Source organism: Scyliorhinus canicula, chromosome 2, assembly GCF_902713615.1.
Source record: "Scyliorhinus canicula chromosome 2, sScyCan1.1, whole genome shotgun sequence".
Lineage (NCBI taxonomy): Eukaryota > Metazoa > Chordata > Chondrichthyes > Carcharhiniformes > Scyliorhinidae > Scyliorhinus > Scyliorhinus canicula.
The window spans coordinates 190,682,728-190,697,393 of record NC_052147.1 but is presented as its reverse complement, the minus strand read 5'-3'; the positions used below and the strand labels follow the sequence as shown (position 1 = coordinate 190,697,393).

The window sequence follows — 14,666 nt, the reverse complement described above, 5'->3', positions numbered from 1 at the left end:
TCAGTGTACCCGAACAGGCGCTGTAGTTTGGCGACAAGGGGATTTTCACAGTAACTTCATTGTAGTGTTAACGTAAGCCTACTTGTGATATTAATAAAGATTATTACTGTACAATATGTATCTCTGCGCCTGGCTGCTGTCTACTGTTGATCACAATGATGCAACAAGTAAAACATTAGAACTGCACACGAATGGCATTGACAAACAAAAAATGTTTTACCCTTATGTTGCCTCTCGTTCTCTTGTCAATCACAACAACTTCTCCTTATTTGCTTCACCAAAACCCCGTCATGAGTTTGATCACCTTAATCAAATCTCCCCTTCTCCGATCCAAGAAATAACCCCAGTTTCATTACTTCTTCCATGGAATTCATTCATTCTAGTAATTCTCCTCTGCACCTTCTCCCAGCCTCAACATTCGTCCTAAAGTGTGAAGTCCAAAATTGGCCCCAATACTCCAGCTGGGGTCCAACCAATATATTTTTAAAAATTAATTTACAGAATGTGAGCGTCACTGGCTAGGCCAGCATTTATTGATGACCCCTTTATGAACTTCATCAAGTTCAGCATAATTCCGTTCCTTTTGTGCCTCCAGCTAGAAAACCAAGAAACCCCATGCCCGCGATTCTCCACAACCACGATGGGTGGGAGAATAGCGGGAGGCCCGCTCCCGCACCTCCCGCTATTCTCCCCCCCCCCCCCCCCCCCCCCAAAATGGCGTGTCTGGTTTTCCGACACTCCGCTCGGAAAACGGCGACCCGCGATTCTCCGACCCGGCTGGGCCGAGCGGCCTGCCGTTCCCGACGGCGGCAATCACACCTGGTCGCTGCCGTCATGAACATGGCTCGCCAGGTAAGTGTGGGTCCTGTGGGGGGCGGATCGGAGATCGAGCATCATGACCGTGCTCGGGAGGGGACTGGCCCGCGATCGGTGCCCACCGATCGTCAGGCCGGCGTCTCAAGGGGACGCACTCTTTCCCCTCCGCTGCCCCGCAAGATCAAGCCACCACGTGGCTGACGTCATTAGGCACTGCCGCGGCGTCATTCTTGGCGCGCCGGGCCTTGAAGCCAGGGACAAGGCCCGGCCGCCGAGTTTTCCGGTACGGCCCGCCTATCCCCCCGTGTAGGGGAGAATAGGGGGCCGGGAGAGGCTTCCGACGCCATCGTGAACCTCTCCAGGTTTCACGACGGCGTCGAGCCTTGCGGAGAACTACGCCCCATATCTTTCTTTCTTTAGAACAGTCTACTCAACATGCTCTGCCACAATCAAAGACATTGAATGTGGCTGTAACTCCACTCTCCTGCCTAATCCCATCACACATGACTCCCAAATAGATCAGAAATCCTCTCTGAAGTATCTACGGACCTGAAGGAGGCCATTCAGCTCATTGGGTCTGCATCAAACCTCTGAAAGAACATCCTCCACAGGCCCATTCCCCTTTCCAATCTCTGCAACCCCACCTAAACTATACATCTTTGGACACTAAGGGACAATTTAGCATGGTCAATCCATCTAACTTGCACATCTTTGGACTGTGGAAGGAATCCAGAGCACCCGGAGGAAACCCACGCAGACACAGAGAAACAGTCACCCAAGGCCGGAATTAAACCTAGGTCCCTGGCGCTGTGAGGCAGCAATGCTAACCACTGTGCTACCCCTGTGTAACTCAACCTTGGATATTCAGTGATCCAGCCACCATTGGTCTCTCAGAAAGAGAATTCTAAACACAATCAGCCCTCTGAAAGAAATTCTTCTTCATCGCATTCTTAAATGGAAGACCCCTTATCTCTGAAACTGTGCCCATTAGTTCTAGATTCCCTACAATGGACACATCCTCTCAACATCTACCCCATCATGTGCCCTCAGAAACGTATGTTTCAATAAGATCACTTCAGTCTTCTAAACTCAAGTATAGACCCAACCTACTCAAACTTTCCTCATAAGACAAACCCTTCATCCCAAGAATCAGCCGAGTGAACTTTTTCCAAATTGCTTCCAATAAAAGCATTACCTTCCTCAAGTAAGACAACCAAAACTGTACACCGTATTCTAGGCGCGGTTTCACCAAAGCCCTGTGCAAGTGTAACAAGTCATCCCTACTTTTATACTCCAACCTCCTTGCAATAAAATCAACATTTCTTTTGCCTTCCTAATTACTGTACTTGCATGATGTTTCTGTGTTTCATGTAGAAGGACACTCCGAACCCTCTGTACAGCTTCTGCACTCCTCTCCATGCTAATTTCGAAACTGTCCCTTGCATATCCAAATATAGAGCATTAATATAAATTAAGAGCAGCGGCGGCATCAACACCCACTCCTCAGGGACATCACTTCGCACTTCCTTCTAGTCCGAAAAACAATCCCCCAGAAAGACGCTGCTTTCTTGTCCTTTATCGCAGTTTGTATCCACAGACACTGCTGCTTTAATTCCATAAACAAATCAATTATTGTGGTTCTTGACAGGTACAGTATAGTAGTCATGTCACTGGATTAGTAATACAAAATCCTGGGCTACTAATCCAGAGATGAGAGTTCAAATTCCACCACGGCAGGTGGAGAGATTTTAAATTCAATTAAATTAAATAAATCTTCAAAACAAAGCTAGTAAATAAATTATCTTGAAGCTATCAGATTGTTGTAAAACCCAACCGATTCACCAAAGTCCTTCAGAGGGAAGTAAACCTGCTGTCCTTCCCCAATCTGGCATTTTTAATTACTTCTGATCCACATTAATGTGAAATGGTTGAGTAAGGCACTAAGGTAGCCCATCAACACCTTCTCAAGGGAAAGTAGGGATGTGCAATAAATGCTGATCTTGCCAACGTCAGCTAGTCCATTGATAAGTAAAACAAAACTAATCAAGTGCTTTTTGAAAGTCTAAATGCATGTCAGCTGCACTGTCCTCCTGAAATCTCCTGAGCTCATCAAATTAAGTTAGTATGTGTGAAACTAGACCGTGTCAGTACGTTTAAGATTGCTGGGAATAGAATTTGTCCTATTCTGGTTCAAACGAGCTAGTATGTCAATTGTAGTGTCTAACCAACTACAATGTCCAAGTCAAGCTCTCTCAGGACAAATTAGGTAGGAACCTTCCATTCTGGGGCTAAAAAGATAGCTATTGATGTAAAGTTTAAACTGCAATTTGAGAGCTTTACATTCATTAGATAAAGTATACAACATTAAATTACAGGTACACCATTACAAATTTAATATACATAAAACACAAATAGTAAATACATAGACCTAGAGGTTAAAGGTTTTGTTAAAACTACTCAGTAGAACCGGCATTGTCAAACCCGGGGGCGGGACCCACGGGTGGGTGTCGGGAGGGTCGCGAGCCGTGCGTCGTGGCGTTCCCGGTCACGCAAATCTGCGCCCAGCAGCCGGGTGTTAATAACGCCGGTTACAAGCGGCCTTCAAAATGGCTGAGAATATGCAAAAAAAAAATGCACTAAAACTATGCGCATGTGCGCCAATGATCGGGCACGCATGCGCGCAGTGAAGGCGCTTTTTAAAAAAAAAAACGGCCGCAGCTTTTAGTTTTATAAGTTTGGGGCAGTTTTATTCATTTATTTTATTCATTAACAAGTTCGGGGGGAGGGGGGGTTTATTTGATAAAACTTTACAGGAAACAAATGCAGAACTTTGGACTGATGGAGACTCCATACTTTCCGACACTGGAAGGCTTCATCTTCATCCAACAGGTTCCATTAGAGGAGCGTGTATGAGGGCCAAAGGGACCCAAAACCATGTCCCCCATTTTTGTCAGCAGCAAACAAGGTAAAAGAAAATGGTGGGTCGTGAAGGTCGGCCGTCATGGGTCACGAAGGTCGGCCGGGTTGGGTCCCGAAGGTTGGTCGGTTGGTAAAAATGTGTCCCCGGAAAAAAAGTTTGAAGAACACTGCAGTAGAATACAGTGACTGCAACACTGTGCCACCAAAAGGAAAACCAAACTACCCACCAACCCGAACAAAAACAGCTGATACAAGTACTCACCATCTCAAAGCATCTGTAAACAATTACACATTTTAACTAGATTTCAGACAAAACATCAATCTACTTTTTCCCTTACAGATGATAACAGACCTAACATTTATCGGTATCATTTTCTAACCTTTTCAGATTTCCAGCATTTTAAGATTTTCGCTTCATATAACGAACAAAAAGTCTACCAGCAGTGGTCTAGATCACAAATCCAATATTGAGTCTCATTATAAAATCAGAAGATCGTAACCAGGGTGCACAATCATTCAATAATGAGAAAATATGATCAAATAGAACAATATTTATATAATGTTGTAAAACTACTGGATCCAAATTGTGAAGAAATTTATAGAATTAAAATCCATGCTCAATTAAACCAACCTTATTCTAGAGAATAAAGTGAATAATTTAATTATAGTAAAGCTAAAGCCGTCTGAATTTTTAAAAATTTATCTAAAAATGTTTGATTTGAGACTTCAGGAATTTTTTTTTAGCTCATCTCCATATAAAATAAGCGACAGCAGCAGTCATTGGCGAGCCTTTTCTAAATTTAAATCGCAAGTTTAATAATTTAATAAATGGAGGCAAGTGTCTATCCTGTTCTCTGAGGGAACTCAGGATGCATCATGGGATTTAGAGCTTAAGCAGCAGTTGACGTCAGTGTTGCGAGGTTGAGGATACCAGATTTATACATGTGGTCATCCTGCGGCTTAAGGATATGTAGGTAGAGAGGTAACATGTGACCGTCAGGCAGTCAAGAATGTTCAGGCAGGTAGTGCAGGAGTCAGCAGAGTGCATCTTATTATGTTCCCAGTTGATGTTATAACCTGATGGGGATCCTAGCTGAAAAGACCGTAACTTTTTGAAAAGAAAACGTGGAAGAAGAGACACAGGACCGCTAATTAGTTTAACCAGAAAAAAGTTATTAAACATGAAAAAGTTGTATTATTATGCAATATACCTTCACTTCCCCCTTAGTTTAACAATTACACAGAGGTTTTAGGATTAACCTGGGTTACAAAGTACATCTGAATTTACAATGGTATCATTAACGCAAAGTCCATTTTTAGCACACAAGATGACTATGGGCAGATACACTTGCCACTCTGAACCATAAGTGAATGTTTGTGGAGTTCTCCTCAGAATCCCCCCAGATGAGTTTCCAAATTCTACTCCCAAAAATGTGCTTTAAACTTCCCTCATAATTATGCTATCGTGTAGCTGCTTCCAACAAGGTTTTGCTTTCAGGTTTTGGGACTGGTTCAGCTCAGTGGGCTAGACAGCTGGTTTGTGAATGGAGAACAAGATCAGCAGCGCGGGTTCAATTCCCGTACCAGCTGAGAATTGTACCCGAACAGGCACCGGAATGTGGCGACTAGTAACCAGTTTTCAGAGTAACTTCATTGCAGTGTTAATGCAAGCCTACTTGTGACAATAAAAAGATTATTATTATACCTCTCCCTGCAGGTTTTCCTTGTCTGAAAGACTTTTACACAGACTCCAAAGTCCAGCCACTCATTTCCCCAATTATTTCAAATGTCTCCCAAACTGTAGTAGTTTTCATAAACCTTAGCACTACTGCAGATATCTTTCTGACCTCTCATGATCAAATGCCTTTTCAACTAACTTTACTTTTGAAAAAAATTATTTTTATGAAACTTATATCACAATATACAAATCGCGACCCCAATAATACATATACCAACAATAGCAACATAATAAAATAACAAGAACTCCCCCACTAATAGCTAATAGTGACTAGCTCTATAAAGTGCAATATAAACGGCCGCCATCTAGGACAGAACCTATCAATCAAATGGTTCCTGCAGATAGGTGCCCACCTTGACACTGCCCTCAACTGAAAATACTGACCATGTTGCAGCCATAATTTTAATGTGGAGACCACCACTGTAGCTGAAGCAAACAGCAGAGACCCCGTCCCGAGTGACTCCATGCTCGACAGAACCCATCCTTACCCAAAGAACTTCCTGATCCCAAACCATCCAACATCTTCTCCATATTCACAACCAATAATAATACACAGCTTCAGTAGCACCAACCATCTCCCCCACCTGCCTCTCCTTCTGTAGGATCCCCCTCCGAATCAGAGGAGTTCTCCCCGTCCAAATGAAACCTGTTATGAGCCGCTCAATTTCCTGAACAAAAAACCTCTTTGGTTAAAATAAAAAGTGGAAGGCATTGAACAAGAATACGAATTGTAGCAAAATATTCATCTTAATAGATTAAACTCGGCCCGCCAACAACAATGGAAGGCTGTCCCACCTTTGTAGATCCATTCTAACCCTACTCACCAGGTTCATAACATTTAGCCTGCAAAATCACACAGTAGCTTCATCAACCCAGCCGCTCTCCTCTGAGGGCTAACCACAAAATACTCGCTCTTCCTAACATTTAGTTTATACCCTAAAATGGAGCCAAACTTCTTCAAAATGTCCAACATATCCCCCTTAACTGACCCAGGATTCCTTAAGTATAGCAGTAAATCGTCCGCATACAGGGACACCCTATGCTTTACTCCAGACACCCCCTCCCCCGCCCTCACAATCCCTCTCCACTTATCGGAGTTCCTCGGAGCATTTGCAAATGATTCAATCGCCAGCGTGAACAGAACAGGAGACTTGGACAGCTCTGCCTCCTCCCCATAAACAGGCTAAATGACCCCAAACTCAAGTTGTTCGTTCATACACACGCAGAGGGTGCATCATTTAAACTCCGGCCCAATCCCAAACTTCTCTAATACCGCAAACAAGTAACTCCATTCAACCCTATCAAATGCCTTTTCTGTTTCCAGAGAAACTATTACTTCAGAGTCTGGCCCCGTCACGGGCGTGAGAACCACATGAAGCAACCAGGTCTTATTGGGGAAAGTCAGCATGGCTTTGTAAGGGGAAAGTCATGTCTCACCAATTTGATTGAGTTTTTTCAAGGGATAACCAAGGAGGTAAATGAGGGCAGTGCGGTCGACGTTGTCTACATGGACTTTAGCAAGGCCTTTGACAAGGTACTGCATGGTAGGTTGTTGCAAAAGGTTAAATCTCACGGAATTCAGGGTGAGGTAGCCAATTGGATACAAATTGGCTTGGCGTCCAAAGCCAAAGGGTGGTTGTGGAGGGTGGTTTTTCAAACTGGAAGCCTGTAACCAGCGGTGCGCCTCGGGGATCGGTGCTGGGTCCACTGTTATTCATTAAAAATATTAATGATTTGGATGAGAATGTAGGAGGCATGGTTTGTAAGTTTGCAGATGACACCAAGATTGGTGGCACAGTGGATAGTGAAGAAGGTTATACAAGATTGCAACAGGATCTTGACCAATTGGGCCAGTGGGCCGATGAATGGCAGACTGAGATTAATTTGGATAAATGTGAGGTGATGCATTTTGGTACATCAAACCAGGGCAGGACCTATTCAGTTAATGGTAGGGAGTTGGGGAAAGTTACAGAACAAAGAGATCTTGGGGTACAGGTGAAATGAAAAATGAATTGAAATGAAAATCGCTTATTGTCACAAGTAGGCTTCAAATGAAGTTACTGTGAAAAGCCCCTAGTCGCCACATTACGGTGCCTGTTCGGGGAGGCTGTTACGGGAATTGAACCGTGCTGCTGGCCTGCCTTGGTTCATAGTTCATATGTTCAGGTTCATAGTTCCTTGAAGATGGAGTCGCTGGTGGACAGGGTGGTGATGAAGACATTCAGCATGCTAGGTTTTATTGGTCAGAATATTGAATAGAGGCGTTGTGACGTCCTGTTGAAGTTGTACAAGACATTAGTAAGACCACACATGGAATACTGTGTTCAATTCTGGTGACCCTATTATAGGAAGGATATTGTTAAACTAGAAAGAGTGCAAAAGAGTTTTAAGAGGATGCTACCAGGACTTGATGGTTTGAGTTCTAAGGAGAGGCTGGGGCATTTTTCCCTGGAGCATAGGAGGCTTAGGGGTGATCTAATAGAGATCTACAAAATAATGGGATAAGGTAGATAGTCAAAGGTAGAGGAGTCTATAACTAAAAGGCATAGGTTTAAGGTGAGAGGGGAGAGATACAAAAGAGACCAGAGGGGAAATTTCTTCACACAGAGGGTGGTGAGCATCTGGATTGAGCTGCCAGAGGCAGTGGTAGAGGCGGGTACAATTTTAGACAGTTACATGGGCAGGGTGGGTATAGAAGGATATGGGCCAAATGCGGGAAAGTGGGAGTAGCTTAGTGATAGAAACTGGGTGGCATGGACAAGCTGGGCCAAAGGGCCCGTTTCCATGCTGTAAACATCTATGACTCTTTGACTATGACCTCACATTCGCCGACAACTTTCTCCCCTTCACAAGTCCTGTCTGATCTTCCCCCACTACCTCCGGATGGCAAGATTCCAATCTCAATGCCAAGACCTTGGCCAAATGTTTTGCATCCATTCTGAATCAAGAAACTGTATGGTATGATCCACACTGTGGGGTCCTTGTCCTTCTTCAGGAGGGAGATAGGCATCTGCCCCAGCGTTTCCGGGAGACAGCCCAGCACCAATGGGGCCAGCTGATCTGCAAATGTTTTATAGATTTTACCAGGAGCCCATCCAGCCCCAGTGCTTTCCCAAGGCCTTGCAGACCTCCTACAATCACATTGGTGCCTCCAATTCTTCCCGCAGCTCCTCCCCACCGAGGAAACTCCAATCCCTCCAGGAAATCCTGTTTAGCTCAGGGCTAAATCGCTGGCTTTGAAAGCAGACCAAGCAGACCAGCAGCACGGTTCAATTCCCGTAACAGCCTCCCCGAACAGGCGCCGGAATGTGGCGACTAGGGGCTTTTCACAGTAACTTCATTGAAGCCTACTCGTGACAATAAGCGATTTTCATTTCATTTCAAATCCATATCCTCTGGTGGCTCAGACTTAGAGTCCATCATAAATGGACCAAAACATATAATTTACATTTTCCTGGGCAGAAACCAGCCCCCTCAGCTCCCCCCACTCCCAATCTCCCTGGAAGTCTCCTGCAGCCTTAACTGATGATTGAACAGTCGACTCGCCTTCTCCCCATACTCTCTACCACCCCCTTTAAGCGCCTCAGCTGGCGCACCACCCGACCAGTGGATAGTAGGTCAAACTGTATTTGCATTTTCTTCCTCCGTACCTAAAGCCCTGGCGTTGGACAGTTCGCATGCTCCCTCTCCACGTCCAGAATCTTGTCCAACACTTCCTGACATGCACTCATGGTCTCCCTATCCATGTTGAGACTTGTACGAGAACCGATAAAAGCCCCACGTCCAGCCTCCAACCTATACGCTGCACGTCCCCACCTCCAACTTCAGGTCCCCCAAAAGCGACTTTACTTCACAGAAATCGGTCTGGCTCCCAGATTCCCTCTGTTTAGTTACCTCCAGACTTCTTGGGAACTTCTCTACATTTGTCTAGTTTACTTAACTCGATAGACATTAGATTTTTGGCCTCTGTTATCTTAGTCATTATTCTATAGTATGGCTTTTCTTCCAGCAAGGCGGAGAGACATGTTCCCGCTTTAGCCTTAACCAACTGCTTCTAGCAGAGCTGGGATAGCTACCTTCCCTCTCACTACCTATCTCCAACTGCAATCAAATTAGCTAAACTAAACTTCAAACTTTCCCTACTTTACAAGGCCCCAGTTGCGAAGCAACCACTACTGGTTTATTTACTCATCACGCCGTAGCCCTCTCTAAGCACAATAGAATCACAGCTGGAATTGAAACCAATCCCCACACATACAAACACCTTTGTCCAGCATGAATCTAACGAGAGGTTTTACTCTTCAAGGCACTGAAATATTACTCACTTAAAACTAAACCTTATTTCTAATATCTACCAATAGAAATATAAATCCGTTAAAACTACCTTTATTTTCCTAACAATCTCACTCTCCAACAGTGTTCTCTTCTGAATGATCGAGATAGCGATGATTCCTTGGTGTTGTGCAGCCAGAGCCTCATCTACGTGCCATGGCTAGCTCAGCTTTACAGACAGACTGAGGAATATTGGAAAAACAATAGTGATCCGGAATTCCATAGTTGGGAGTATAGACAAGGATTTCTTTGGCTGCAGATGGGAAGCCAGGTAATATTCTGCCTTCCAGTTGCCATGAACAGCTGCAGAACACTGGGTGGGAGTTCAGGCAGCCATCGCGGTCCATATCAGTACCTGCAAATAGGGATGAGATCCTGCAGGTAGAGTTTAGGGAGCTAGAAAAGAAACTAGCAAGCAGAACCTCAGATTGTACTCTTCAATTACTCCCAGCAACATGTGCAAGTAAGTAAATAAATACAATAGAGCAAATAAAGGCTTAGTTGGGGAGATGGTGCTGGAAGGAGGGTTTTTGGTTTATGCGCCGTTGGGACCAGTCTGGGGGTGATGGGATCTGTAATGGGTGAAACCTGAAGAGCAATTCCCTTGGCAAGCGATTTTCTAGTACTTTTGGGAAGGGTTGAAACTAACTTGGTAGAGGTGTGGAGCCAGGAGATAATATGAGAGAGGAAAACAAAAGGTGCAGAGAGAATTGACTGAGCAACAGTCAATGGTTGCTGTTCTGTTTGGAGGAGGGCAAATAGTGGAAATCTCCAAGGTTCGTTGTTTGGACCTCTGCTTTATTTGCTATTTTTTATTGACTCATACTTGGGTGTATAAGGCATAATTTCAAATTCTGCGTATGAAACAAAGCTTAGAAATATTGTGAATTATGGTCGGGTAAAGTCGCCATCGTCCTAGATGACCATTAGCTGCTTTTCTTCTTCGAGGGGGAAAGAGGACTGGTGGTGGTTTAACCTGAGGATGACAACACCTCAGGCGAGGGGAAAGGTTGATAAGGCGGGCCTTCATGAATGATGTCAGCAGGTATGGAAATGAACCCGCGCTGTTGGCCTCGCTCTGCATCACGAACCAGCTATCTAGCCAACTGCACTAAACGGGCCACCAAAAAGACGATGGTGTTAAATTTCAAGAGGACATATTTGAGGTGGTGGAAGGGCAGACAGGTGACAACAGAAATTTAATGCAAAGAGGTGTGAAGTGATTGACTTTGGTGGGAAGAACAAAGAGGTGCAATTCGAAAGTGGGTGCAAGTGCACAGGGCAGTGTATACGTGCTTAAAGTAATTGGAGGTGGCAGAAGTAGAAAAAACATTCAATAATGATTTGGTTTTTTAAAATGCGGACGAGTACAAAAACAAGGAAGTTACAATAAAACTGTATAAATTATTAGTTCAGCCTCAACTGAACAGTGAGTCCAGTCTTGGACGTCACATTTCAGGAAGGATGTGAAGACATGAGAGAGAGAGTAACAATTTAAAAAAAATATAAATTTAGAGTACCAATTAATTTTTTCTAATTGAGGGGTAATTTAGCATGGCCAATCCACCTAGCCTGCACTTCTTTGGGTTATGGGGGCGGAACCCATGCAAACACAGGGAGAATGTGCAAACTCCACGCGGACAGTGACCCAGAGCCGGGATCGAACCTGGGACTTCGGCGCCGTGAGGCAGCAGGGATAGCCCTCTGCACCACTGTGCTGCCCTGAGTGTAACAATTATGAGAATGGTTCCAGGGCTAAAGAACTTCAGCTAAGTCAATAAATTAGAGAAGCTGGGACAGTTCTTCTGAAAAGGAAAGAAGATTAAGTTTAATAGAGGTGTTCAACATTACAAATGGTTGGGAAGCACGGTGGCGCAGTGGGTTAGCCCTGTTGCCTCACTGCGCCGAGGTCCCAGGTTCGATCCTGGCTCTGGGTCACTGTCCGTGTGGAGTTTGCACATTCTCCCCGTGTTTGCGTGGGTTTTGCCCACACAACCTAAAGATGTGGAAGTAGGTGGATTGGCCACGCTAAATTGCCCCCGCTAAATTGCCCCTTAATTGGAAGAAATGAACTGGGCACTCTAAATTTATTTTTAATTTTTTTTTTAAATAAAAATAAAATTTTAAAAAACTTTACAAATGGTCTGGTCTGGATAGGGAGTATCCCTGTTGGCAGAAGGATCTAAAAGCAAAATACACTGATTTAAGCTGAGTGACAAAAAAAGCAACAACGTTGTGAGGAAAAATATTTTTAGACCTGGATCTGAAGTTAGGATCTGGAATACAGTACCTAAAGGGTAGGTGGAAGCAGTCGCTAATGGGGCCTTACATAAATCGAACATGAACTGTGATGGTTTGTGATTTGATTACATGTATTGTGTTTTGCGAATAAATCAGTTTATATGACTGGTTATACTACAGATGGAATTTATAAATCCTTGTTTAAATCATTTACTCACTAAAAAGGTGACAGTAAATATATCATTTCTTAGAGTTAATAATCCATCATTCTAATTATTCTCTGTTGCTGCATTTTTAGCAGACTCACCTCATTGTGCATGCAAACATAGAAAAACAGTAGACAGAAAAAGTCCAGCTGGTCCATTGAGCCTGCTCCAATCAATTACACAACGTTTTAGTATCACGGCCCTCGATACTCAGGGGGCTACACCTATCCATTAACAGACAAGAATTCTTCTGGGAGAGGAAAAAATTTACTTAAAAATTTGGACTGCAAAACAGTTCAAATCATTTAATTTCCCATGAAATATCATGGGCTTCATAGATTCTTAAACAGATGGAATATTTCAAGAGAAACTTCAAGTTCCTAAAAATACATTAATAGGTACGAATGAATTTCTCCCTAGTTAGCCAAATTATATTTTTCGTTCAACTGTAGCAGACAGTTCACATCAATAATAATGGTTTCTAATTTGGGAGAGGAAAATGGAAAAGAAGCAACAAGATTTTTCAGACAAACATTTTATTAGTTCCTACAGCTTTCACCTGAGCACATATTAATGTTGTTTCAACGTTGCCAATGAGTAAGATCACTCCATTCTTACCTGCAGCCTAAACCAGTCCAGTCTCATTCCTCGGAAATCAAATACTTCTCCATCTTCAACTACATTGTGCAAAAAGAATGTTTTGACTTTAACAAGAAAAATTGCATTTAATTATGAAGCATGAATTTATTTTACATTTACTCAAAGCGGACAAAATATTTAAGCATGTTAATAGGAATCAAAAGGAATGATCAGTTCACCTTGCTTGACGCTCAAGGAAGTCATAGTGTTCACAAAGGAAGACATAATGATGGATTCATCTTCTGGACACACGGAAAGATTCTAGAGAAAAAGATTGCACAAAACTATTCAGTATTGCTATAACACAACTATTTACTTCAAGGTAGAAGTGAAAGGGAATTTGCATACAACAGGTTTGTCCAACTGACAGCCTGTGGGCCGAACTCTGGCTTGAGAAGCCCCTTTATGTCGCCCTCAGTGAGTGTGGACCCCAGTAAGTGTGTGTGCATGTGTGAAGGTGGGTGAGTGAGCACCCTGAGCCTGGAAGTGAGATGGACACACAAACATTCACACTGACCCACTCACACTATGGTAAGTTTTATTGAGTGCTCTTCCAATTTAGCAATTAACTGCTACGACATTACTTTTGTTCAGCAATCTTTTCTTAATCTCTCAACCTTTTGTTGAATTACAGTTTATTTTTCTGAAATTTGCTCATCGGCCCCTTGAGTGAGAATAAAGTGGAAATATGATCTCCAGAGTGAACAGGTTGGACAAGCCTGGTGTACAAGATTAACTTCTTTAAAATAAACTCTTACTTCATTAGAATCGGTTGGATGCTACCACTTAAGCTTGTTATGGTAAATAGCCAAGGAAAACAGCATTTTGTTTTCAAATATGACATCGGCCTGCATGTGGGACTCATGCTCCACCGTTAACCTTCTGGATTGGATTGGATTTTGTTTATTGTCACATGTACCGAGGTACAGTGAAAAGTATTTTCTGCGAGCAGCTCAACAGATCATTAAGTGCATGAAAATAAAAGAAAAGAAAATACATAATAAGGCAACTAAAGGTACACAATGTAACTACGTAACACTGGCATCGGGTGAAGCATACAGGGAATGTAGTGTTAATAAGGTCAGTCCATAAGAGGGTCATTTAGGAGTCTGGTAACAATGGGGAAGAAGCTGGTTTTGACTTTGTTCATACATGTTCTCAGACTTTTGTATCTCCTGCCCGATGAAAGAAGTTGGAAGAGTGAGTAAGTCGGGTGGGAGGGGTCTTTGATTATGCTGCCCGCTTTCCCCAGGCAGCAGGAAGTGTAGATGGAGTCAATGGATGGGAGGTAGGTCTTTGTGATGGACTGGGCTGTGTTCAGGACTGAGTTTCTTGCGGTCTTGGGCCGAGCAGTTGCCATACCAGGCTGTGATGTAGCCAGATAGGATGCTTTCTATGGTGCATGCTTTCTATCGTGCATTTGCAAAAGTTGGTAAGAGTTAATGTGGACATGCTGAATTTCCTTAGTTTCCTGAGGAAGTATAGGCGCTGTTGTGCTTTCTTGGTTGTAGCGTCAAAGTGGTTGGACTGGAACAGATTTTTGGAGATGTGTACCCCTAGGAATTTGAAACTGCTAACCATCTCCACCTCGGCCCCGTTGATGCTGACACAGTGTGTACAGAGATCTATCAGAGATTTCAAAAATCTGAAGGCAGCCACACAATGTCTATGACTTTTGTTAACTAAATTAATGGTTGGAAGATCATAAGCAGTTTGAACTGAAATTTTGGTGTGCACTTCAAGCAAGCGTGTTGAAAGTGAGGACTTCAATAAAA

The 14,666-nt window shown here is 43.4% G+C and overlaps 1 protein-coding gene across 8 annotated transcripts in view; it reads right to left on the bottom strand.

Annotated features, from left to right (window-relative positions):
- nckap1 (NCK-associated protein 1) overlaps positions 1–14,666 on the bottom strand; it is a 256,739-nt gene that overhangs the window by 91,703 nt on the left and 150,370 nt on the right. For all 8 annotated transcript variants that reach the window (XM_038789224.1, XM_038789226.1, XM_038789228.1 and 5 more), the window contains 2 exons: positions 13,071–13,152; positions 12,871–12,929 (listed from right to left, as the gene is read on the bottom strand). In XM_038789224.1, the coding sequence (XP_038645152.1) occupies positions 12,871–12,929; positions 13,071–13,152 (141 nt within the window). The remainder of the gene's footprint in view (positions 1–12,870; positions 12,930–13,070; positions 13,153–14,666) is intronic.